General features: G+C 38.9%; 3 protein-coding genes and 1 long non-coding RNA gene across 4 annotated transcripts; 2 read left to right on the forward strand and 2 right to left on the reverse strand.

The window, feature by feature from the left end:
- The first annotated feature begins 1093 nt into the window (after positions 1-1093).
- Positions 1094-14625, forward strand: LOC137709831 (uncharacterized). The gene is made up of 23 exons (XM_068448841.1): positions 1094-1242; positions 1328-1409; positions 1529-1639; positions 1819-1916; positions 2023-2106; positions 2259-2398; positions 2526-2598; positions 2713-2758; positions 2866-2975; positions 3097-3204; positions 3330-3392; positions 3933-3994; positions 4247-4559; positions 5125-5890; positions 12256-12385; positions 12499-12555; positions 12640-12682; positions 12775-12966; positions 13070-13195; positions 13709-13798; positions 13929-14150; positions 14259-14357; positions 14443-14625. Exons 1-23 carry the CDS (start codon positions 1171-1173, stop codon positions 14623-14625), a joined length of 3270 nt encoding a protein of 1089 aa, XP_068304942.1. The 5' UTR covers positions 1094-1170.
- Positions 8277-9151, reverse strand: LOC137728600 (uncharacterized). The gene is made up of 4 exons (XR_011067927.1): positions 9062-9151; positions 8852-8946; positions 8610-8753; positions 8277-8501 (listed from the first exon to the last, which is right to left on the reverse strand). It is a non-coding gene; the product is annotated as an uncharacterized lncRNA (long non-coding RNA).
- A 910-nt stretch (positions 14626-15535) lies between the features above and the next one.
- Positions 15536-17123, forward strand: LOC137741239 (phosphoserine aminotransferase 1, chloroplastic-like). Its single transcript, XM_068481005.1, has one exon. The coding sequence runs from the start codon at positions 15617-15619 to the stop codon at positions 16916-16918; it is 1302 nt and encodes a 433-aa protein (XP_068337106.1). The 5' UTR covers positions 15536-15616; the 3' UTR covers positions 16919-17123.
- An 815-nt stretch (positions 17124-17938) lies between these two features.
- Positions 17939-24700, reverse strand: LOC137737057 (protein GRIP-like). The gene is made up of 21 exons (XM_068476411.1): positions 23978-24700; positions 23750-23865; positions 23492-23661; positions 23283-23376; positions 22788-22874; positions 22594-22674; positions 22046-22171; positions 21695-21803; positions 21484-21563; positions 20970-21098; positions 20769-20869; positions 20266-20399; positions 20027-20124; positions 19825-19944; positions 19714-19741; positions 19510-19568; positions 19203-19274; positions 19081-19128; positions 18750-18855; positions 18556-18614; positions 17939-18431 (listed from the first exon to the last, which is right to left on the reverse strand). Exons 1-21 carry the CDS (start codon positions 24390-24392, stop codon positions 18321-18323), a joined length of 2343 nt encoding a protein of 780 aa, XP_068332512.1. The 5' UTR covers positions 24393-24700; the 3' UTR covers positions 17939-18320.
- Positions 24701-25890: the final 1190 nt, after the last annotated feature.

Consider the following 25890-nt stretch of genomic DNA (forward strand, 5'->3'; position numbering starts at 1 on the left):
TTTGTTTCTCGATTATACAGTTGGAGGCGAGGGGTTTGGGGTTAATTTTCTTGTGACAACAATGATGGAACTCACATGGTGACATGCAGGATTGAGGTGGATCTAGAAATGAGTTTCTCCAGTTGCCTACGCATGTGGTTAAGGTTGGGGTTTGGGTCAAGGACAAGGCGGATAGCAAGATGCGTTTGTTTATTTGTTTTTCATTTTAAATTTAAATTTTATTATTTTAATTGAAAATATTTTTCTATAATAGGTTATAATATTTCATACATTCTCTAACAAAAATTGGATAAAACGTCCTTAATTGGCTAACACAGATAAACATGATATTTAAATTGGTCAAATTGAAAACACGAAGACTAAATTAGCCAAACGACTATAACACACAGATCATTTTGACAACTTGATAAAATATTATTATCTGATCATTTTGATTTGTGACTTTTGTTTTACAATGATTTTCAAGCAAAAGATTTTGAATTTTGTATTACTTTGATTCTCAATTAGGAAGAGTTTGTTTACAAAAATACGTATTTGAGAAAATAACAAGTGTTTTTTTTATCAATTAAGTTCACATCTCAAATCGTGTACCCTTCTAATTTTTGTCTCTTATAAAATTATTAATTTTTAACAATGTGGGATAGATTGGATCTATGAGTCAAGATTTCATTTACACCTTAAATCATTCGCATCTCTTTTAATTTTTGTCTTTTATAAAATTACTGATTATGTGTTTATCAACAAGAATCACGACCTCGTGTCTTCGTTCAATGTTCGTCTTTTTTTCTTTTTGTTAATAATGTACGTCTTTTAAAAGTTACTGATTTTCAACCCATGTTTTATAACCCATAGTATTTACCATTTTTTTTTTTCTAACCTTAGTTGCTAATATGCGATGGTGTATGTTGGGTGTGACATCCAGGCTTGGAAAAGGAAAAACAAAAACAAAATAAAGACAAGTGAGCATTTTTGTGTCTATAAAATTTAAAACGGGACCCGGTCAAAAACAACAGTAGAAGGTGAGGCGGTGACTGCAAACGGTCACAGGTAGGTGGTCTTATCGCTAGGGGTTTATATGAAAAGCCAAAAAAAATTGCAGGAAAAAAAATTGGTGCTGCTGCTGCAACGCACAAAAAGGTGCCAGAAAGCGCGCCATGATATTCTTCTTCCATGGCGATAATATCTCCGCGAGGCTCCAACAAGTTCTTGCTATCTCGCCTCGGAGCCCTAATCAAGCAACAGGTCTCTCTCTCTCTCTCTGTAACCTTTTATTTTCATTGAGGCATTTCGTCGAACAGTTGGTGACTGTTTTTTTCCTAATACGCAGAGACTCGTCCATGCATTGTCTGAGGGAGGGTTGCAAGCTCAGGTTCATCCTAAAATGGTTCCGGACTGGGTGCCGGACCAAGGTATGTGCATTAAAGTTTATACATATGTGTAATCTGAAAGGAAAGGTTGATTCTTGCCATGGTTATAGCCATTGGAGTTGCGTAAATGATGCATTTTTGTTAATTTACGGATCGGGTAGGTTTCATTGATATGTCCAAGTGGAAAAAGGTCAACGCGAGGGTCCTTGGGATAAAACCCTCCATGATTTCGCAGCCCTCTTGGATTGTCTTGAAACTTCTTCAGGCTGAAGGTAGCATTTTGTTTGACTTTCGCTGACATTGTTGATATGTGTGTGTATGTATATTGGTGTTGTTATGTGTTTGTGTAGCTTCTCTTAAGTGCAATAATCGTCGGTCCAAAATTTTCATCTAAAGAGTTCATTTTGACTTGGCTGAATTGGATGATTTGCATATCTTTTAATGTATGCAGGATTTGAGGCCTATTTAGTGGGTGGATGTGTCAGAGACTTAATCCTCAAAAGAGTACCTAAAGACTTTGATGTGATCACTACAGCTAATCTTAAAGAGGTTCATAATGCTGTGTTTTAAAGTTTTCTTCTCAACTCTGGTAGATTGTGATAAATTGTGTATGTCGGGAAATTCAGACTTCTTTGGTTGTTTAACGCTATTACAGATCAAGAAGAAATTTCATCGTGCAGATATTGTTGGGCAACGGTTTCCTATATGCAGGGTGCATGTTAAAGGCACTGTCATTGAGGTTGGTTGGTGAACTTTTTAAGTATCGTCTTGCATGGCTATTTTTATTGTTTTAGATGTCATTATCTTATTCAAATAGCATCCAGCTGTTGCAACTTGCATTTAGTATCCTATCTTGATGTTCTTTTGTTCTTGCTCTGATTCCTGAAACAGGTATCGAGTTTTGAAACAGTGGCAAGAGATGCAGGAAAAAATAAAGAGAAAGATAGTTTATCTTGTAGGCCACCTGGCTGTGATAAGAAAGATTTCATCCGTTGGAAAAACAGCATGCATCGGGACTTCACTATTAACAGGTAACTCATATCTTCGATTTTTCAATCTACCTTGTGCTATGCTAACATTTTAAATACTCTCTATTCATTTCAACTGTGTAAAATTCAATTTTATTTAACAAGGAAAATTGTGAAATTGTGCAAGCAGTTTATTCTTTGATCCTTTTACGAATAAGATCTATGATTATGCCAATGGAATCACGGACTTGAGGCAATTAAAGGTAACTCGTCCCTTTGTTTATGGAAATCTTCACCTTCCTCTAAAATATTGTCTTTCAGTATATACCATTTGAAGTTTATTAAGATGAATTATTTGTTGGGTGACATGGACTTAGCTACGGACGCTAGGCTCTGCCAAATTGTCATTTGAAGAGGATTGTGGTAGGTGTTCCCATCTTTTATGAAACTTTTGATACCATCTGGATGCAACAGCTGAGTGAGTGTATCAGATTAACATAACCGGTTAATATGCAAACTCTCTGATGCAGCAAGAATCTTGCGGGGCTTAAGAATTGCTGCTCGTCTGAGCTTGTCATTTTCAAAAGAAACTGAGACTGCAATGCATAAGCTTTCTTCATCCATTTTGAGTTTGAGTAAGGTACCTCTGAAAGAACTTTATTTATATAAGATTACATGCTGGCTCGGTTGTTTTCCAATTGTCTTTGGGAGGGATAATGTCCGATACCACTTGTTCAAATTGACATCCTTTGTCCATTCAGTCCAGAATAATGATGGAGATGGACTATATGCTTTCTTATGGAGCTGCTGAGGCGTCACTATGTTTGCTGTGGAGATTTGATCTAATCAGAGTTCTGTTTCCCTTTCATGTACGTGTTTGTTCAGATCTTGACCACCATATTATGAATTAGTCCTTTATCTTAGAGAAAAATATATTACAAATAAATCCATAAGTCATTAGGTGCATATCTGATACAAACTGATACCATTGCAGGCAGCATACTTTGATCAACAGAGTAAAAACTTGAAAGGTATTCAGAGTTCCACGATGTTGATGGTAAGCACTAAAAAAAAGTTCCTTATGTTTTAATTTTTAACCAAAGAGATTTTTAAATCCATAATCCTGGAAACTTAGGAGATTGTGCAAGAAGAAGAATATAGGATTTGTAAAAATCAATGCATTGAAAACTACAGAAGGATCTCTTTGCATCCCAAATCGAGTGTGGTTTGATACAGTAACTTTGCAAGAGTTTGAAGAGGAATCAAATTGCAGAGATACTTCTAAGTTGGATTCTTCATGATCTAGAAGGGTCTCAGTTTTCTTCAATCCTAAGTTGAAAATATATTTTTTTAATATGTTAATAATGTTATAACTTTTATCACGTCTCCTGAATATAATTTATGGAACAAGAACTGTTGAGAGTTTTCTAATTCTTCTTCCACAACGGTTTTGTGTGTGCTTGTGGTATTTGTTTTTCTATTACTCAAAATGTAGGTCTGTAGTCTATGACTCTTTTTTCTTTCATGTGGAGCCAAATTAATTTATGCCCAACCCTGCAGTTTCGTTGGATTTTGATTTTTCTTTCTTTTTCAACAGAAATTATTCTCGAATATGGATAAAGTGGTTAGCTGTGATCGGCCTGGTCACTGCTCTTTATGGTGAGATAAATTGTTTATTGCTTCTATTAGATTATAATATCCAACACATCGTGGCATTTCATTTATTGATATGAACTTGGTCCTGGGCACTATTTTAAATTTCTTTTTAACCAATTTATATGACAATGAGCCTATGCTTGCTGAGCCCTGTGCCTTACCTCTAATCACATTGGGATTTCAGTTTTTTTATACAATAGTTGGGTTTCTATATGTACTGCAGATGTCACTGCTAATTAATTGTCATTGTAACAGGGTCGGACTGTTGGCATTTCATCTGGCACTAGTCAATAACCCACAAGATGCTCTTGTAGTGTTGACTTTTGCTTCCGTACTGTATCATGAAGAATGGGAAGAAGGTGTTAAATTTTCCAGAGAGAATGTTGCATCAATAGTTAACTATGTACCTGAGATCTCAGGCTCGTGTGAATTTAAATCAGAGGAAGAACTTGCAAAACAAGTTTCACAATTAGCTTCTGTTGTGCTAGATTATATTGCCGCTTTAACTGCAACGAAAGATCCCGATGAATCAATGTCCAGATATCCTGTTTTTCCATTCTCTGGGTTGGTAAGTACGTCTTATTGATATTCACTTCCTGAGCTGGAACTCAATGTGTCTCTCATGCCACTTATCTGCATTTTCTTCATCCCATCATTAAATGCTGTTGGTATAGAACTTGGTATTAATATTCAACCACATCGCAGAATTTTTATCTAAACTTTTGTTACATTTTACAGTTTTACCATATCATGCCTTGATTTTGTATTACAGGAGTATGTCACAAATCCTTGGACTATAAACTAAGTACTGGTTTGGTAAACACTTAAAAACAGCTTATTTTCACAGTTTTGGGTGAAAAAAAGCTGAAAACGTGAAGCAGCAAAAATAAGCTTATTCTCACAACACAACAGAAGCGGTTTTTTTTCAAAGCACAGCAATACCAAACCAGCCCTAAGTGTTACCTTTTACAATTTTACCGTATCATGCCTACTATTTGCTGTTACTGTAAAATGCCATCCCTGGTGTGGTGGTAGCCCTTGTAGCAGTTCCGAAATATTTGTTGGTGTGCTTGTATAAAAATTTTCTTTGGTTGGAGTGCTTATATGTTATTTCATATGTGTGATTCTTTCAGGTATTTTTATCAAAGAATATGGCTAAACAAGTTGCTGCAATTGTTGAAGTGCTGGCCAACGACATCGAATATTACAATCAAGGAAGGAAGAATTTTGAGATTGATTGCCACTCACTTGGGAAAGGTCATATGCGTGAGATTAGGTTTGTTTTAGGAAAAGTTATTCTAGAAACCATGGACAGTGGGATTTTGAGAGGGAAGGAAGTTGTTCAGGAGAACGAGGACGACTACCGCCTGCAGCCGGAGAGCGTTGACAAAAATTTCACGAAGGATAGAAAACGTGGCCGTACAACTGATACCCCTGAACTAAAAGAAGATTTGTCCAAGAAACATAAGGTGAAAGAAGCTTTGGATCCGGACATTGCTATCGATAATCAAGAGGTTGTTGAAACAACTCAATTACCCCAGAAGGAGTTGATTTCAGTTCTGGGAAATATATTGGAGAAGAAAAAATGTCAGTTGCCAGAAGAGGTGATTGGGAAAAAGCGAGAGCTTTCCGAGAATGATAAGCATGATAAGTTCCAGAATAAGCAGAAGAAGAATATTAAGAAGCGTAATTCAAGTCAGGAGGAGACTCTTAATCCGGAAAATATGTTAGAGCAGAGAAGGTATCCTGTAACAAGGAAAGTGATCCGTGAGAAGATTACAGAACTCAGACAAGAAACAGATGAGGAGAGAAGCAGTCCACCTCCACTATCTAGTCATTTCAGCAGTGGGGTTGAGGAGATTCGGAAACGCAAACAAGTAGCAGAAAAGCCAATATCTGGTCTCCGTCGACTATCTAGTCTCTTCAAGTGAAATTATTGTCGTAAACTAACAAAAATGGCATGTATGTTTACTGTGCCTTCTTCCTCTCTCTCTCTCTCTCTCTCTCTCTCTCAGTTTTCATGAATAATTCTTCCTTTGCTTTCTGCACTGCAGGTGTATCTCTAAAAGGTCCTCAGATACACCCCAGGTTTTGCACATTGTAACATTTTGCTTCCCTGTACTCCTTTCCCTTTTATTTATCGGTTCTAACAGTTTTGGTTAGCCTTAGGTATGACAAAATTATGCTGGTTAAGGAGCATTGTGAAATATTTTGTATGACAAAATTTGTATATATATATATTTAATAATTCGTTCGAGGATCGTCTTTTGAATGAGTATGGGTGAACCTTCATCAATTTTGGTTAGCTTTAGGTATTCAACACCTCTTTTTTCTACTTCTACACGGCCGTGTTAATTTTTTGCCATTAGATTGAACGAATTATAGGAAAATCAATAGACAAATAAGAACATGTGTTTGCCTGGGCTTGTCTAAAACTCGTTTCACTTTTGAAATATACTACAAATGGCTGGATCTCATGTTTGCAAATTGAGTAACAGTAGAGGTAGCGAAATAAGTGTTCAACTTTGGATATCGACTTGTATGGTTATTTTGCAGTGATTTAACTTTTTCACGTTGTGCCACGCAAGTTAATGATTTTTCTTTTTTTGTTTACTAATTTATATTAAGCTAATCTAAAAACTATATCGAGTTTTTTATACAACAAAATATTTACATTAAAGGGTGAAAATAAATTAGAATGGAGTTACAAAATTCGAACTTAAGATCTCTTACTTAGAATGACAGATAAATATCACTAAATTTGTAGTGTAATAAGTGGATGCGGGAAGTAAAATTGGAACTTAGTTGCACATGTAGAAAACACATTGTTCTAGTCAACCTGATTCATATTGGTTAATATTGTTTTAATTCTAATCTATTTATAACGCTTTCGCTATCATGTTATTTTGTTCCCTATTTCCCTATTTTATCTTGCCTTTCATATTAATGGAAAGTATTTAACGAGCCACCAAAAAGCTGATATGATAATTTCTTCGGCCTGGTTTGGTACTGAGGTGATTCTGAAAAAAAGCTGGTATAAAAAAAAGTTGCGAGCTGTTTTTGTGTTTGGTAAACATTCAGCTTCAGTTTTTTTTCACAGTTTTGGATGAAAAAAAGCCAAAAACAAGAAGTTACAAAACCCAGCTTTGAAAAACCGGCTTTTTTTCACATCTGTTTTACATAAAAGTTTACCAAACACTATAATACTGCTTTTTTTTTTTCAAAAGTACTTTTACAAAAAAGTTTACCAAACACTTTGCTGCTTTATTTCACAGCTGCTTATTCTCACAGCACAGCAGAAGCAACTTTTTTTCAAAGCACAACAATACCAAACCAGCCCTTCATACCTTCTCCAGTAATTCCTTCATTCATTTTAAATTTGGTGTATTGTATTGTATTAAAGGATTGTTCTATTTGAGTAAGACGCACTCAACTAACGTCAGTACTGATACACTCTCTAATATAAGTAGATTTCATATACAATAGTAGAGCCCCCTTGCATTGGTCTCATGTGTAAGCAATGATGTCAGTCATGTTCAAACTCCCTTGAAAAAATTTGTATACCAAAATTGGGCAATCATGTTAATTTTTTAAATAAATGCAATAGAAAATATTGTCAATACTTTTACAAGATTTTATCATAGCCTCTCGCGCTACAAACCTACCCGCAATTCTTCAAACTCTCCCTTGCTTTGGCGCGAGAGTACATTACCAGCGTAAACAACAATATAACAAAAGAAACACTCTCATTTAGGGCTGGGCACGGGCCGGGCCGGGCCCAAATTTGGAAGAACCGGACCTACCCGTTTTAAAATGTAACGGGCCGGGGCGGGCCGGGTGTAGGGATTTTAAGTTTGGGAACCGGACCTAACCCGGCCCGTATCAAACGGGCCGGACGGGTCCACGGGTCCAATAACTTTTTTTTTTTATTTTTTTATTTTTTTTAATCTGGTTATGGGCATACTAAGATTGAAGCAGAATGAGGTGTGGTTCCAGTGCTGACGAAAAGGAAGAAGCTTGTAGAACCAAATAGCAGAATGAGGTTATGTGCATACCAAGTATAATTGCTTATACGAAACCCCTGTCAAATTTGAGGATACACAAAAGAACCAGGAAAGAAGCAACTAGGAAAGGTATCAGTAGTTTTACAAAACCCCTGTCAATGGAAATCAATATTTGTTTCACAACATGATGCAATTTCTCTCACATAACTGTCGATTCAATAGTATCATCAGTGCGTCTTAAACTCTCGAAACAACAGACAAACCAAGCACCAAAACTATTATCAGCAGTAATCTCAAAACATTTATCAGTTGTAGCATGCGTTTCTAAATGCCATCTCAACATCCAACATATTACACAATTCCATAGCACACAACAATCCAAAAACAGATCAAACAGTTAGCAAATGTCTGAATTAATAATTTGACCATTAAACTAAACGAATCCGGTGATTTAATGCAAAGATGGACACATTTGTAGTACCTTCATCACATGAACAGTTTCATATCTGTAACAGAAACAAAATTTGATGCATCAGGATAATGTTCAAGGAAATGTAAATATTCCCAAGAAAGCATATCAAAGAAAAGTGTAACAGAAATGTAAAATTTGGCACCTTTATTGTTCGTAATAGCAGGATGGCATCAACTTTCAATCCTGGCACAAAGCCAACAGTCAAAAGGATGTCATAGGTCACATCCTTTGCTGGTATAGAGCAATCTTCATCACTTCCATCACCACAAACCTCTCCCCACCTAACCTAAACAATCACATTTCATCTGAAATCAGTAAAGACTTGAACTTGCTGCAAATTAATAAACAAAAACATGGCATACACGAAAAACACAACCACGAAACCTCTTTGAATTCATGGGTAAGAGCATCTCTTCCAAAAATTCCACTTGAAGTAGAAATGATGAATGGAACACTGGATCCCAATTTTTTTTTTATAACTGTAATTTCAAACAAACAACAAAAGAAAATCCGTAATTTGCTTCTCTTAATTAAAATGTATCTAAATTATATACTAATTAAGATTAAGGTGTTTATATGAGTAAGAACACATACATGCTTGCAAATGTCATACGAGACCCAGTTCCAATATTAGCCACAACCAAATGAAGCCGTATCGGCTCAGCGAGGACCTTCTCGATAACCTCCTTCAACCAAAATTCATCACTCCTTCAACCGCTAACTGTCCCCACAATCTGCGAATCGATATCGCCGAGAATCTTCTTCACGGCGGCTAGATCCGCGCGCTGAGCCGCCAAGTGGAGCTCCGTGTCGTTGTGCCGCCCGGTGACCTGCTTCAAGTACTTCTTCTTCCCCGCCTGGTCCATCCGCTTTCCGGAGTTGGAAAGCACCAAAGCCGGCGCCGACGTCGTGGAAGACGGAGACGGTGACGGCGATGGCTCCGCCAGAGAGTTCTGGTTTGGCTGTGCAGTCATCGGACCCTTCTCTAAATCCCCATCACCTCCTACAAGTGAACACTGGAGTCGTGTCGTGTCGGAGAAGGTGGACGGAGGAGCGGCGCCGCGAATTTGAGAAAGGGTTGGAGTGTTGGAGAGTTTGAGATTTGAGACTGAACACTGAAGTCTGAAACTGATTTGGAAACCTAGGTTACAAATTAACGGTTCAGATTGAATGATAGGTTATCATTCAATCTCAACCGTTGATTATAATATGAAACGGGCCGGTCCGGGGCCCCGTTTTTCTAAGGTGTAGGAACCGGCCCGCCCCGTAAATAACCATGCCCCGGCCCGCCCCACCCCGTTTGTTCCAAAAAAAAAAAGGGACCCGGCCCGTACCCGCCCCGAACCTACACTACCCGCCCCTACCCGCGGTTCCTTTACCCGTTTGCCCACCCCTACTTTCATTAGCTGCTTAACATCGTAAGTTTTAAAATAAAAAAGCAATCACGTTACCATCGCAATCAGAAACTTTTGCCCAGTAGACATTCGAGCAACGCTGAAGAATTCAAATTTGTGAATAAATACAATACTAATCCCCTTAATTTCTACACATCTCTAAGAAGATTGAAGTCTTTTAGTTTAAAATTTAAACTTAGAAATAGTTTGGTCATCCCAAGAAGGTACATACCAATTCTGTTAGATGCTACAATATCCAAAATTTAGTAATCTTCTAAGAGCAACTCCACCCCTAAAGACTTTGCGCCAGCATCTAGCCCATTTATCCACTTCAGTGAACAATAATAGACTCTAATGAACAGTAATAGGCCAAAGCATCTCCACCAAAAAAAAAATGTGTTGGCACCCAGTCTAAAAATGCATTGGCACAAACGATCTCCATCCCTACAAAATGCGCTGGCACCCAGTCCATTTAAAATATTAAATAATTTTTTTATAAAATAATAAATTAAAAAAATAGTTTTAATTTCGGATAGGATTTTTAACCAATCTCGTCACGCCACGTGTCATTATCCGAACGTATTATTTTATGAATAAATTTCTGCTAAGATTTTCAACCAATCCTGACAAGCCATGTGTCACTTCCTGTTTACAATAATTTAGGCAAGATTTCGATAAGATTTTCAACCAATCTTGTCACGCCACGTGTCATTATCCGAACGTATTATTTTGTAGATAGATTTCTGATAAGATTTTCAACCAATCCCGACACGCCACGTAAAGGATGCGTTGAGTTTTTTCCAACGACCTTGAAGACCTTGACTAGATTTGGCATCTTTTCCATGTACATCGCAAAACACCTTCGTAATTTTACTCCACATTTCTCGCTTATCCATCTCATTACCCGTAATCGGATCATGAGTAGTGTGAACCCAACATTCACACAACGTAACATCTTCAATGAGCTTCCACGAAGTCATTTTTTCTCTCTCAAAGTGTACAAAATATTCAAATGTAGAAAGTGTAGAAAATATTGAAATGTGGTGTAAGGTGGAAGATGAGGGTTAGGTATTTATAGAAAAAAGAAATTAATTTTTTAAAAATTTTCTGTATTTAAAAAAAAAAAATCATAATTTTTAATAAATTTTAATGTTGTTAATTAATCTGGACTGTTGGATTTGAAAAATATTCAAATCCAATAGCCAACGGGCTGCCACGTGGCCAACGGTCAAAATTCTGACCGTTGGGCCTTTTTTTTTTGTTTTAATTTTTTTTTTTTGGTGAAAAAAACATGGACCGTTGATCTATGATCGGATGGTCCATTTTAAGTCAAATTTTAATTTTTTTTTACCGTTGGAAATCCAATGGCCTACAAAAACTAGCCATTGGAAATCCAACGATTCTGAGGAGGGCCACGTAGCCCTCATCCGGGTAAACACAAGTGGGCTGACAAGTGGGCCCCGCCGCCTGCACCCTTGTCTCCTACTTGCGCCCAGTCGCAAGTGTTCTGCACGCGCTAGCCAAATAAGCTGGCTTCTGGGTATGTTCGAAATGGGCTGGTTTGTTACCTAGGCTATTCCACCTCCGGTGGAAGTGCTCTAAATACAACCATTCTAATTAGGTGACAATTATCGTAATATGTTGTTTTAATATTTCCAAAAAAAAAAAAAGAAACAGAAGGCTCCGGTGGGCTGGAGCGCATAGTTTTTTGGAGTCCGACCCCCTATCATTGGATAAAATTCATAAAAAATTTGAATAAGTTCTCACTTTGAGACATGAAATTTAGATTAATTTTGAAATGCCATAGGGTCATAGGGCCCTAGGCCGACGCCCACATGCGATTGCCAACCCAGGTGACCGTTGTTATAGGGGCATTACCTAGAAAGTCATCTCAATCCGTATGATCCAACGGTCAGATTGCACTAGCCGTTCTATTTGAAAAATGTAGAAGGGTATCCTATTGGGACAAATACCCACTGATTTCTGTCCTTTATGAGTAGCTCTGTCTTTATCTCTAGATTCTCTACTACAACTCACTGTATTTTGCAGAGATTTCAATCCCCCCCCCCTCTCTCTTCCTGTTTTCTTTCTCTCTCTAGAGGCTCTCTTGGAGGGAAGAAATTTAGGGTGACTGAGAATTCTTAGCCTCTTTGCTCAATTGGGTTTGATTTGATTGATTGATTGATTGATTGTTCCTTAAGGAATCCTAAACTTCAAAGAATGGCTGTTTCTAATGAGAACCGTTCTAGTCTGACCAGACACACAAATATGCGAGGTGAATGAATCACTGAAATGGGGTTATTTTTTTGCAATCTGGGCATTTAGATTTTGAGATTTTGAGAGTGAAAATTTTCCCAAGATTCTGACTTTTTTCGGTTTTCGATTAACATAAAGGAGGACTATGTGCCGGAAAGCGTGGACAGCAGCAGATTAGGCAGACCAGGAGGGCTTTTGGAGTCATTAATCAGAGTTTGTCAGGAGCTCCGGCATACCCTTGTGTAGTTAACAAGAGACCCTTTTTGCAGTAATTTTCGTAAACTTATTGCATTTCGCATTTTTCATCTTTCACAGGCATGATTTCTTGAATTTATTTTTTTGTTTATTAATGTTTTTTGTGTGTTTATGTTCTAATCTCAGAACACATGAAGTTTATGAGAAGAAACAGGCAGATCCAGCGCACAGACCAATCACAAGGTTTGAATTTGATCCTTCTATTGCTTTTAAGTTTTACTTGAATTGTTGCGTTATGAAATTTGAATTGTTTTGCATTTTTTACAGGAAGTCTGCTGCACAAATTAGCACTCAGCAATCTTGTTTCAAGGTACCGCTATCCATCCCCAGGATTGATTTCCAAGTTTTCTTATCTGTTTTACCTTATTTGATAGATTGGGTTGGTGGAATTTATATCTGCAGGAAGTTAAGATCTCCAAGGTGCCAAACACAACAGCTACAGCCACCAACTCAACTGGTTTTGGAGATTGCACGAGTATATTCGTAGATGACGAATTCAAGTCCCCTGAAGAGCAAGCAGAAGCAATGCCGGAGGATGCAGAGCCCATGTTTTTAGAACAAGCAGAACCAGAGCCGGAGGAAGCAAACGATGCTGTATATCTTTCCTTCTTTCTGTAAAACATGTTGAGTTTTTTAATTTTTTTTTACTTGTTGGAAAAACCCAATTTGCTGATTTGTTTAAAATTTGATCTTACAGGAGGAGGTTGAAATGGTGGACATTGTGGAAGAGCCGATTGTGGACATTGATGGCAGCGATTTGAAGAATCCGCTTGCAGTTGTAGACTATGTTGAGGATCTCTATGCTTACTATAGGAGAACGGAGGTAAAAATTGCTCACTGTTTTATTACTGAACCATTTCGATTTAGGCTTAACAAATTCATTTTCAAATGATCCTTGATATGAAATTCTACAAATTACTCGAGAAACATAACTTGAATTATTCGCGAGAAGGCATGCTGAAGAACTTTTTCACGCGCCCGAAGAACTTGCTATGTGCCTGTACTAATTAGAGTTGCATATCTGGAAGTACAAGTAAATCTTTAGTTGATTTCTTTCTAAGGTCATAACAGAATAGCAATATCTGCATATGGGAAGCATTTATGTCAGGTCCTTAAATTTTTCGTGTAAGAATAATCCGGCATTGCATTTTAATCGACATCAAAACATTTTCTGTAAAATGTTTGTACATTTTTGTCACGAAGGAATTTGATTTGCTTCCTATTTCAGCAAAAAACCACTAATGAAGTTTCCTTTTTCGACGAAAAACAAAAGTAAGAAAAACATCCATTTCATCCCAACTGTGGTAACGAACTTAACCAACACTCATATTTGCAGGGTTTTAGCTGTGTCCCACCTGACTATATGGGGCAACATTGTGACATCAATGAGAAGATGAGGGCTATACTAATTGACTGGCTTATTGAGGTTTACTTTTCTTTCCTAATCGATCAATTTTACGAAAATGGCAAATGGTTTCTCTTGCATTAATCATCAATGCAGTTTGTTTCAATCAACCTTATTAACGAATGACTAATCTGGTTATCCGAATCAACAGGTGCAGGACAAGTTTGAGCTGTTGAAGGAGACATTGTTTCTTACTGTGAATCTCATCGATAGATTTTTGTCCCGGCGTACGGTTGTAAGAAAGAAACTTCAGTTGGTTGGTCTGGTTGCCATGCTTTTAGCATGCAAGTATGAGGAAGTTTCTGCTCCTATTGTCGGGGATTTGATTCTCATATCCGATAAGGCTTACACAAGGCAGGAAGTCCTGGAAATGGTAATTCGTTGTTCTTTCTTTGGTCGAATATCCTTAACGGTTTCGCATACTATGGAAATAAAGTTACTTCTTGGAGCACGAGTTCTAATTTTTCTTCCCTTTGTGCAGGAGAACTTGATGCTCAACACACTGCAGTTTAACATGTCAGTAGCAACGCCGTATGTTTTCATGAGTAGATTCCTCAAGGCTGCTCAATCCGACAACAAGGTCAGTAGTGGTTCATCGAAGATCAATTTTGTTTTCTCGCACCAACGAGATTCTGAGTCCTTTTTCTTTAATGTCCTCAAAACAGATTGAACTGCTATCGTTCTTCTTGATCGAGCTCTCTCTTGTGGAGTACCAAATGCTGAAGTTTCCACCATCTTTGTTAGCTGCTGCTGCAGTCTACACTGCTCAGTGCACTCTTTCCGGGTTCAAGCAGTGGAGCAGAACCTGCGAGTGGCACACAAACTACTCAGAAGAACAGCTCTTGTGAGTTCTTTTTGGTTTTTCCCATCCATCTATAAAACAATAACTAAATCATCATTACTTGAAAACTTTACTAATAACTCTTGAATTACTTGGTAACAGAGAGTGCTCAAGTTTGATGGTGGGATTCCACCAGAAGGCGTCGACGGGGAGACTGACAGGGGTTCACAGGAAGTACAGTACTTGCAAGTTTGGCTACATTGCAACTTCAGAACCAGCAAAGTTTCTGCTGCAGACTCAACAACTATAGCAGGCCCCTTACACACACACTAACAAACATTACATATGATGACTTTGTTAATTGAGGGTTAATTGGCTAACAAACATCACATAATTATTCAGCAACAGTGGCTGCACCTGGGAAAATTTGGTTACTCTAGATTTCTAGGGTTTGCAGCCTCAAATTGTTTGCCTGAGAAAGCAGCCATGGTTTTCTTGGAGCATGGTTTATGTTTGCGCTTTTTAAACAATGGTAAATGCCAATTTTTTTCGGTAGAAAACAATTGCTGCCTGCCACTTCTCGAAAGCCATCATGAACTTTGTACTAGTAAAAAATAAAAAATAAAAAAAAGCATATAATGACTGGTTTCCGTTTCTATATAATATAGAGCAAAATACCAATTTTGCTTTGTAGGTTTTAAGCATCACACACACTTCTACGTAGCATAAACTTACCTTAACCTGTGAGCCGCCGCAACTTATATTATTCAGACTTGGAGTGCAAGTCTATTACTTGCAAACGACGTCGTATGACTTAAACGACGTCCTGCTGCTCGTTTCCATGTTTTTCAACATTTTCTTCACCAACCCCCCTGATTTGGGCAGTATCAACTTCTTCCCTGTTTCGAATATTCAATTTTACAAATTTTCCCTAATTTTTAAATTAGATAAATACCCCCAACATGTTACAGATCTTTGCCACCAAACCCTCTCCCTCTCTCTCTCTCTCTCTCTCTCTCTCTCTCTCTAGCTTGCTCTGAAGCAGCAACACCGCCACCATGGCAATGGCAACCACACCTCACTCCCTCCTCCTCCAAAACCCAAATACCAATTTTCTCAAAAACCCCAAAACGCCCTTCGCCACCATCCCCATGACCGCCACCCGCCTCACCACCACCACCTCCACCACCCTAAACCCCGCCAAACCCATCTCCGTCAAATGCTCAGCCACCACCACCCACATCCAAGATCGATCGCCTGCCCAGTCCGAATCCCAAGATCGGGTCTTCAACTTTGCTGCGGGACCCGCCGTTCTTCCCGAACACGTCCTCCGGAAGGCCCAATCGGAGCTCTACAACTGGCGTGGATCTGGGATGAGCGTCATGGAAATGAGCCACAGAGGCAAAGAGTTCCTCTCCATAATCCAGAAGGCCGAGTCCGACCTCCGAACCCTCCTGAACATCCCGGACGAATACTCCGTCCTCTTCCTCCAGGGCGGCGCCACCACCCAGTTCGCCGCCATCCCTCTCAATCTCTGCAAACCCGACGAGAAAGTCGATTACTTGGTAACCGGGTCGTGGGGCGATAAGGCTGTCAAGGAGGCGCAGAAGTATTCGAACCCAAAAGTGATCTGGTCTGGGAAATCCGAAAAGTACACAAAGATTCCAGCTTTCGAGGAATTGGAGCAGAGCGCGGACGCCAAGTATTTGCATATATGCGCTAATGAAACAATCCATGGCGTCGAGTTCAAAACCTACCCGAATCCGAAAAACGGCCTCCTGATCGCCGATATGTCCTCCAATTTCTGCTCCAAGCCAGTGGACGTTTCCAAATTTGGGATCATCTACGCCGGGGCGCAGAAGAATGTGGGGCCATCTGGGGTAACCATTGTGATCATCAGGAAGGATCTGATCGGAAATGCTCAGCCGGTCACGCCGGTGATGCTGGACTACAAGATCCAGGACGAGAACAAGTCGTTGTACAACACGCCGCCGTGCTACGGCATTTACATGTGCGGATTGGTGTTCGAGGATTTGCTGGAGCAGGGCGGGTTGGTGGAGATTGAGAAGAAGAACAAGAGGAAAGCTGACATTCTGTACAATGCCATTGATGAGAGCAAGGGGTTTTACCGGTGCCCGGTGGAGAAGTCGGTGAGGTCGCTGATGAACGTGCCGTTTACGCTGGAGAAGGCGGAGTTGGAGGCGGAGTTCGTGAAGGAGGCGGCGAAGGAGAAGATGGTGCAGCTGAAGGGGCATAGGTCGGTGGGAGGGATGAGGGCTTCGATTTACAATGCAATGCCTTTGGCCGGGGTGGAGAAGTTGGTTGCTTTCATGAAGGAGTTCCAGGCAAAGCATGCATGAAACATTGATTTTATCCTGTTTTGAAACATTAATTTCTACTAGATTTGTTAGGATCTTTGTTTTGTTTTTGTTTGCTGTGTTTTTTTTTGGGTCCCGAACTGTTTGTCGTTTGATGTTTATGAAGTTGAAGTCAATTTCCGATGTTTAAATTTTGTTGTCATAAGCTCAGAGTAATGAATAATACAATCCTTCAGTGAGTAAAGTTTGTTAATTGTTTTTACAGTTCGAGCGATGTTCTAAATTAATCTAATATTAGTTACGAGGAAATTGGTTTGAATTTAGAAGAGGAGGAAACGCATTTTAGACAAGAGCGTTTGGTGGTCTTTCCCTTTGTAACCGGTCTTTGTTTTTTTCTTGTTCTCACGTAGCCTTTAATCTCAGTAACACTCTTCATTTTTTATATTGCTATTTGAAGAAAAAATCTAACTGGGAAAATTGGAAAAATCGAACTGGGAAAATTTTAAAAATCTTTGGGCAATATATACACAGAAAGGCATTGCACATGGCTGATCTTAATGTCCTGTCGGTACTCTTCTGGTGGATAAAAAAAAAAAAACTACTGCGAGACCCAATCGTCGAGCATGGACGAAAGTTGGCCTTAACGATCTGATCAGATACTGCTCTAGGAAAAATTATTTTCACACCCCGTTGCTCACCTCATACACACTTTCCTTATTTGTAACCGTTAGATTGAACAACTCAAGTAAAATAACCCGTCAAGATTAACATGGATGTGCAGAAGGTACAAAAGAAAAAAAGTGCTGAAATCACTATCCATAGTTCCATTACCAATTATGTAAGAGCGTGTATTCATACACCAATGGCCGAATCACGGGATAGAGACTGCATATTTACTGTGGACAAGGGGCCATCCTCACCCACCTGCCGAACCAGCAGATGGCGAAATGGATGGTCACAACTCCCAAATCGATCCACAACCATGGAAACAAAAACAAAGAATTGCTCACTTGGCTGCCAAAAAAACAATGACATGCAACAGCTACGTACAAGAGCGCGAAGAGAGTAAAAAGAAACCAGCTGAATGCTGAGGCTACTATCTCACTAGTGTATATCACTCGTAACATCAGATGTTGCGTAAAACCGCAACTTTCCGATATAATCTCCAAAATCATGATTTTGCTTCTGTTACACTCTACAACAAATCAATGGAGAAGAGGGGCTTCCTTCCGGATAGAATAACCAAGCATGGCCAAAAACTGTTCACCCTCTCTCTCGCTATCTCTTTGCGCTGTATATGGTTGTGTCGTACTTTACATTTAATGTTCAGTGTTACAAAAAGAATACAAGATGTGCTATGGCCGCACCTTCACCACCTCTGAATCTGGAGGTAAGCAGTTAGCTGTCACAGCATCCGTGCAAAGAAGTCTCTACAGTTCTACGGCTATGAAAACGAGAATCTTGAGAAAAGAGAGACACCGGATCCTGAAGTATCACTAGCCGAGCTAGGAGGAACATCTGCCGATTGGCGGTAGGCTTGTTGACACTTCTGCAACTACATTCGTACATAAAATGCATTAAATTAGAATGCAACTGATAATCTAGTAAAATGATAAAGGAACCCTAGTAATGGTATAAACAACCAACTATACGGCATCAAGTAGGAGATAAGATTTTACCTCGTCCGGACTAAATTGAAGAAGCATAGCAACTACAGGTAATAGAGCCTCCACTTCACCTATTTGAATAATAAAAACATTCAGACTTTCCAACACCACTTGTATGTTCGCGTCTCACTAGATTTTTGAATGTAGCAAAAACCAAATTACATCACAAAAAACATGTACTTCGGTTTAGCCCTTCGTAAAAATACCTGTTTCAAGAAGCTTTAAGATCACATTTTTCAGGTAGGTCATATCTACTCCTTCCCTCTTCTGCGATCTTTCCATGTTCCGCAACTCATCCTTCAACATGGATTCCTACATATGTGACATTCATCAGATCAATATGTATTAAGAAAAACAAACAAATATTTTCGGTTACACCAGCATTTTCCTTTTGGATATGCTGAATTCATGATAAATCTACTGACTGCCCGCATTCTATAAATTTACTAAAATTACAAAAACAGTTCCCAAACAACTGAAATCAATCAAGCAAAACGAATAGGGGCAAAAATCTGCAAAAACAAGGCTTCTCAGTACCTGTTGGCTGTGCAGACGATTCTCACGCTCCAGCTCCTCAATTTCCTCCTGAGTTGAAGAAAAAAAACATATATCAGAACTACACTACAGAGAAGTAGCAATCAAGATGGGAAATTACACACTTGAAGCGCTAAAATGTGCCGTTGTGACTGTGCTAGCTCTTCCTCTCTTTGCGCTTGCTGCCTTGCCAAAATCTAAAATTCATATTATGCCACACATGATCATTTGAATGCACAGCATGAAAAGGAGATTAACAGCTTACTTGTCTTCAATAGTAATAACTCATAACCATCAAGTTCATTACAACAAAAAATGAATCACATGGACAGTCTAAGTTGATGCTAATAAGGTTCAATGAAATACCCAAGTTCTCCCTTCAGAATGTCCCAAAAAATTTCGCATTAAAAAATAATCAGAGTATATAATTACCAGAATCTGTTGTTCTGCAGCAGCGGTGCTTATACTTGCAGCATCCTGTTTATGCATGCCTGATTACACAAACGTCAAAAAGTGATTGATGCGTTAAACTCCACTAAGAACCCTCATAAGGTTAGAATGCCATAATTCAAGTAATACACAACTCTTCATCTAATTGGAACAAATTAAAAGAAATTGTACTGCAGATCCACCTACCAGTGTTATAGTTATCATGGCGATCAGCCTGAGGTCATATCGAAATAACATCATCAGAACAGTGAAGTGTAAAGATAAAGTTTAAATGTCAGTCAAGAAAAAATAACCTACTTGTGATCTTGACTCCAACGATTGATGAAGATTTTTATTATCATCTACAAGTCTAGAAATTTCACTGTCCTTTTCCTCGATCATTCTATCAGCAAGATCACGAAATGAACTGTGCTCCTCCTACAAATGATGAACACAATTAAGATAAAACAAATACTGACATTGTAACAGGAAAAATATATGAAAAATTAACGCAACTTACCTTCAGCTTTTTATACCGTAATTTGAGGTCTTCCAATTCTTTTTTGATATCTTCTCCAGAAGACGATTCATTTTGAGCTCTCAGTGTGTCACATCTTACTGGAAAAAATGACTATTCCATGAATAACTGCTCTCAAACTTGGAACAATACGTATTTCCTAGACCAAGGAATAGGATAAACATAGAAAGGAAAATAAAATATAATAGATATATTTAAGTAGATTGGCGTGGAGATATTACCCCGCCATGTTTCTTCCAAACTATTAAGGTTCGCTTCCCATGCTTCTTTCGCTGATCGGTAATGGGCATTAGCAGATTCAAGCTTTGTTTCTAAGTTCTTGATCTGCTGCATGGCATTGTAAAGAGCAGCATCTCTGTAACAAGTAAGGAACTGAAAGATCAAGATCATTGCTTAACACTTCACAGAAGTTTATTACCTAACTCTGTGCACAATCAAACAATGCTCCATGAAAAGTGGAAGGCTTTAAAGCAACAAACAAGGTTCAAAGTTCAAACCACATGGGAAGCAACAGCCACCATGATTAAAATAATTCTGGTCATGAAAATGGTGAAAAATTGGCTACAAGTTTAAAACACTGAAATGTTGAAATTGGTCACAACAGAGCACACGGTGCTTTATTTATTTACTTTATAATTATATTGCCTTTTTCATTGGTCATATTAGGAAACTTTGAAAACAATCCCAAATTTGGCAAGCTCACTGTAGCAGATTATAACTTTACCTTTCTGCTATTTCTTTATCATGATTCTTCAAAGCTTCCTTAAGATCTTGAAGGGCCTTATTCCTTTCAGCACTCACAAACAATACTTCTTTTTCAGCTTCCTACAGAAAAAAAAAATGTAATTAACAAATCTCAGATGAGTGCATCAGATCACGATTTTTCTTCATGCTACAAAAATAAAGATTAATTGCAAGAACACACTTTCAGTGCTTCCTCAAGAGCTTTGACTTGTTCCGAGTCTTTAGCTCCAGCCAGTTCTGCATCCTTCTTTTGAAGAAGCACATGAGCACGGCTTTTGTAAGAAGAAAACTCAGTTTCAAGGCGGTTGATCTGCAAGAAATAATAGGTCAAACATATGAGGATAGAAGACAGATCAAGAGATATTTAAATGTAAGCAACTTCATTTTCAACAACATATTACAGCCAAATTTGCAGTAGATGTCGGAAAGGAAGATTCCAAGAATGCATGAGCATTCAAGTAACTGCTGTTAGTTCTAAACCAAATGTGTCCCCAAACAATCAATGGTTATACCACTTTTGTAATTAAGTGTTATGTTCTAAAACTGTTATTATTACCAACAATATAGTCACTAAGTTTAACCCCAGTGAAAATAAAGGGAGACGGGGAAGTATAAAAACATAGAATCGCTGCACACTTCCACAGTCATCAAATGTTAGGGGAAGAGGGGTGGATTCCAAAAGAGTAAAATCAAACCTCTTCCTTGAGGGCTGCAAGTTCAGCATCCCTCACATCAAGCTTTCGTGTTTGTGCAGACACCTCTGATTCCAGCTGGCCTGCCCAATAAGAAAAGTATGCAACACTGATATACATATATATACACATACACACACACACACACACACACACACACACACACAGATAGCATATCTAAAAAGATGAAATTCAGCAAGGAATAGAGATATACTTCTCATTTTGGCTACTTCAATATCAGCACATATTCGGTTGCTCTCAGAAATTTCTAGCTTTGTTTTCAGTGCTTGGGTGGCAGCTTCCCAGCTCTCCTTTTCTTTCTCCTGATATAATAATAAAAATTCAGAACATAAAAAATTAGAAGCAGCATATCCCAAAAGTCAGAACCTATAAAGTAACCGAGGGCAAGGCCGATAGTCAACAAAATCAATAAGGAACACATCATGGTCTGCCAATAAGATTTTTTTTTTCTCACAAAAAAGGAAACAAAATTCTTATCCTGGCAGCCATAATGCAACAACCCATCTGCATAAGTTTTTACTTTTCCTATAAGTTCGAGTTGTACATGTTCTTGTTTCAGGTAAGCAAGCTCCCCTCTAACAGTTTCCAACGTGGCTCTAAGCCTTGCTGCTTCACCCGTCGACGCTGCTTCCATTTCTGCAATCTTAGATTCTTTCTCTGCAACTAGCATCTGGAAAATTACATTAGCTAATTAGTCTGATCCCTTTACAAATTACAGAAACATTCAGTCAAACTATGCAATGGAGTAAAATTATTATCCCAAATTGAAGCAAAGATAAAGGATACAGCAGCCAGTAATCCACTTCTACTTTATTGTTTCTGATGCTAACTTTCCAGCTCCTTGTATAGTAAGTGGGCTTTTAAACCTTTCGATTATAATGATAATAATAAAGGGCTGCAATTGACAGGAGTGGAAGACTCAAGCTTGATTTACCACGTTAATTGTTATTTATTTTAGCCACAATCTAAGGTTCAGCATACTAGTCTGTTCCTAGAAGACTTATGAACAAGAAATAGTTTTCAAAACAAAATTTCACCCCTATCTATATAAGTTGTCAAAGATGGAGTGAACGTTATGATTAAAGCTCTTACCTGCAGTGAAGAAATAGTTTCAGTTGCTTTATTTCTATCAGATGAAACTTCAGCAAGCTGGGCTTCGTAACTCTCCAAATTCTGAAGAAAACAGATACAAAGGGTATTAAAACACAATTTATTGGTGAACGTAATGAGAGGGACTATATATAAACAAAGAGGGCTGCTAACTAGGCATACAAATGCAAATACACCTTTTGATGTTTAGCAGAGAGTTCAGCTAATGAAGCTTGCCTTTTTTCTTCAGCAGCCTGCAGCATCCCTCGCATGTCTTCCAACATCTGAGATAAATGCAAGACAGCAATAAAATATATATGTTTCGGTTTATTTTTTTAAAATAATCTTACGCAAATGAATAATCCAGATTGAATTTGTAATCACAACCTAGAAGCATTACAAAATAATCAAATAGAACAGCCTGATATATGTTTGTATAAGCATTTGTAGTCGTCAAATAAACTGAAGTTCTAAACCTTGGAGATATTCAGTGAATCAACAGTTGGGTATCACATGGACGTTACCCTAAGGCCTAAGCACATACACAAGCATCCACATACGGAAAACAAACTGATAGTAGGTTATATCTGAATAGGTACACAAGAGGATGAGTGGACTTCTTTGATCAATCGACCGAAAAGTTTTGAAGGCAGAAACTGAAAATCCCAAAAGGATAAGCATAACATTCATACCTGCTCCTTATCTGAAACTGTTTGTTGCAATGTTTCAAGAGCAATCTCCTTTGGTTGCAACTGGTTCCGCAATTCCTCAAGGTTGTCTCGTAGTCTGATTGTCAGTAGCATATTTACAGGTAAGATAATAAACGGTAAAAAAAGAAACAGTTATGATATTCTCAAAAATACACAAATTGGTCAAAGTAGGAAGTTAACTGGAGATTTACTTGTTGTTTGCGCTTCTTAGCTGTTGCCTCTCTGCATCAATTGCTTTCAATGCGTCATTCGCTTGTTGCCTGGTCCTGTCCAGCTCTTGCTGCAACGCCGTCTGCTGAGACAATGCACGCTCAGCCGCTTCATTTACCACACGAAATCGTTCCTCGAGGTCATCTTTTTCCTGAGGAAAAAAAAAAACAAAATAGCTTAATTCAAACGGCAGTTACACAACAAGAAAAAGTTCGATCAAAATAATCGAGATAATTTACCTTTTGAACATCTTGAATGCGCTGCTTAGCTCGTTTGTGAAGCCTGGTGAATTTCGAGTCGAGATCGGAGTACTTCTCTTCCCGCTCTTTTATTTCTTGATCCAACTTTTGTTGAGCTGCACAAAAATAACAGCAAACAATTCTACGTATTCAGACTCCGAAGATTATGAATTTCGCAATTAGTTCCAACAGAATCAAAGAAACGTAGAAATGTAGACACAATCTGACCTTCAGTGAGCTTTACAGAGAGCTCTTGAGCTCTGGAATCTGCTTCCCAGTGCGATTCCTGAAGATGCTTCAGAGCCACTTCCGCCGCAGCTCGCGTTTGCTTCTCTTCCAGAAGCTCCACATTCAACGATTCAATCGTTTGACGCAGCTGCTTCACCTCCTCTGATTCGCAGCCTTCCTTCTCGCTCGGCTCCGGCGATTGAGAATTCCGAAATCCTTCGAACTGAGACTTCAGGATTTCGTTCTGCAATTTGAGCTCCATGACCGTCTGGACGAGCTGATCGTGAGTGTCGGCCGAGTCCGGGTCGCCATTCTCCTGCACGAGATCTCCATTGCTGTCGCTTCTGCGCTTCATCGGTTTCGAATCCGAATTCGAATTCTCTTCCATTTGGCCGTCGACCTCCGTCGTCGACATTGTTAAACGCTCCGTTTCAATCTGAGAGAGACAAACGTTTCAGATCCCAACCGAAACAAACAGCGAAGCCGATTCAGCGAAATCGGCGGTGCTTATATCTGAAGCGGTTATTATATGGACCGTTTTGGTGGTCGGAGAATTCGAGATCTCTCGGCGCAGGGCGGAGAGCGGAAGTGGAGATCACCGGTGTTGCTCGGCTGGGGGTGTCTAACGCTAGCCAAGCGAAGCACTCAGAGTCGCGAACAGACACAGCGCGGTACTGGTAACGGTGCCGTTTTTGGACGGATTTGCATCTGCCATAGCCTAAACTCTCACGGTGGACCGGATGACGTGGCCGATGTCACCGTCGTGGGAGACGTAATAATTTAAGCTGGTAAGGATGTTTTAGTAATTAAGAAGATAGCCCAAATCATTCTTGGACCCAAATTTTGGGTGGGAATCGTAACCGAATTTTAATTGGATGTTTTCACTTTTCATATCAACTATCAAGCCCAAAGCTCCCAAACTTACAGGCCCAAAGACCAAAAATTTTGTTTCTTTGTTTATGTTCTAAACATAGCCAATTTCACATGTGGTGACGCACAAAATAAAATTTTAAGTTCTCCTCCTTGTCTCTCTCAAAAAAAAAAAATCTCTCCTTTTGAGAGATTTTCTCTCCTTCTAAGTGCTTTTCTCATTGGTGTGTGAGTGTCCTTCGCTTTTTTCTTTTCGCAACCGTCGACCTAGCTATGACCAGGGTTGGTGACAGTCATTCTCTTCTTCTTTCTCTTATTTCCTTTTCTCTTCTTCTCATTCATCTTCAGTTTTCCCTTGCCCAGTGGCAAAACCCCCTGTGCATTTGCTTTCTTTGACTTCAGTCCATTTTCCAACTTCTCTCATTTATTCCTTCCTTCCATTTTTCCCCCTTGTTTCCTTTCGCCTTCCTTCCACCTTTTCCCCCTCTTTCTCCCCCCCTCCCCCCACGTTCCCTAATCCGGATCAGCTCCATCCTTCTTTGACTCCACAATACGGATCGGCTCCCACTTTTTTTCAATGCAATTTATCACGCTTCTCCTAGAAGGTGAGTAGAGTTTTGGCTCGGGTGTTCACACCACCTCCTTCCTTTGGTTTGCCTTTGTTGGCATTGTTGCTAGTGGGTTTTTTCCCTCTGGCTTCCTTCGATTTGTGGCGGCTACTGTGTGGTGATCTGTGGAGGAGTTTGGGGCTCTATTTTGGGGTCCTACTGTGGCTCATTTTTCATCCAGATTTGGGGCTCTGGTTACTTTGATTTCAACTGGCTACAGGGGATGTTCATTCGATTTGTCAGCAGACGTAGAAAGCTGCTAGGGTTTGCTTTGGTGTTTTTTCTGTTTAGGGCTCAAAACTATGTTTTGGGCCGTTAGGTTACTATGGAGGTCTATCTTTTGTCTGTGTGTTTATTGTATTTGGACCTTTTCTTATGTAATATGTCGCGTTATAAATAAAGTAAACCTTTGATAAAATAAAAAATAAAAAAAAT

Source organism: Pyrus communis, chromosome 1 (genome assembly GCF_963583255.1).
Source record: "Pyrus communis chromosome 1, drPyrComm1.1, whole genome shotgun sequence".
Taxonomy (NCBI): Eukaryota; Viridiplantae; Streptophyta; class Magnoliopsida; order Rosales; family Rosaceae; genus Pyrus; species Pyrus communis.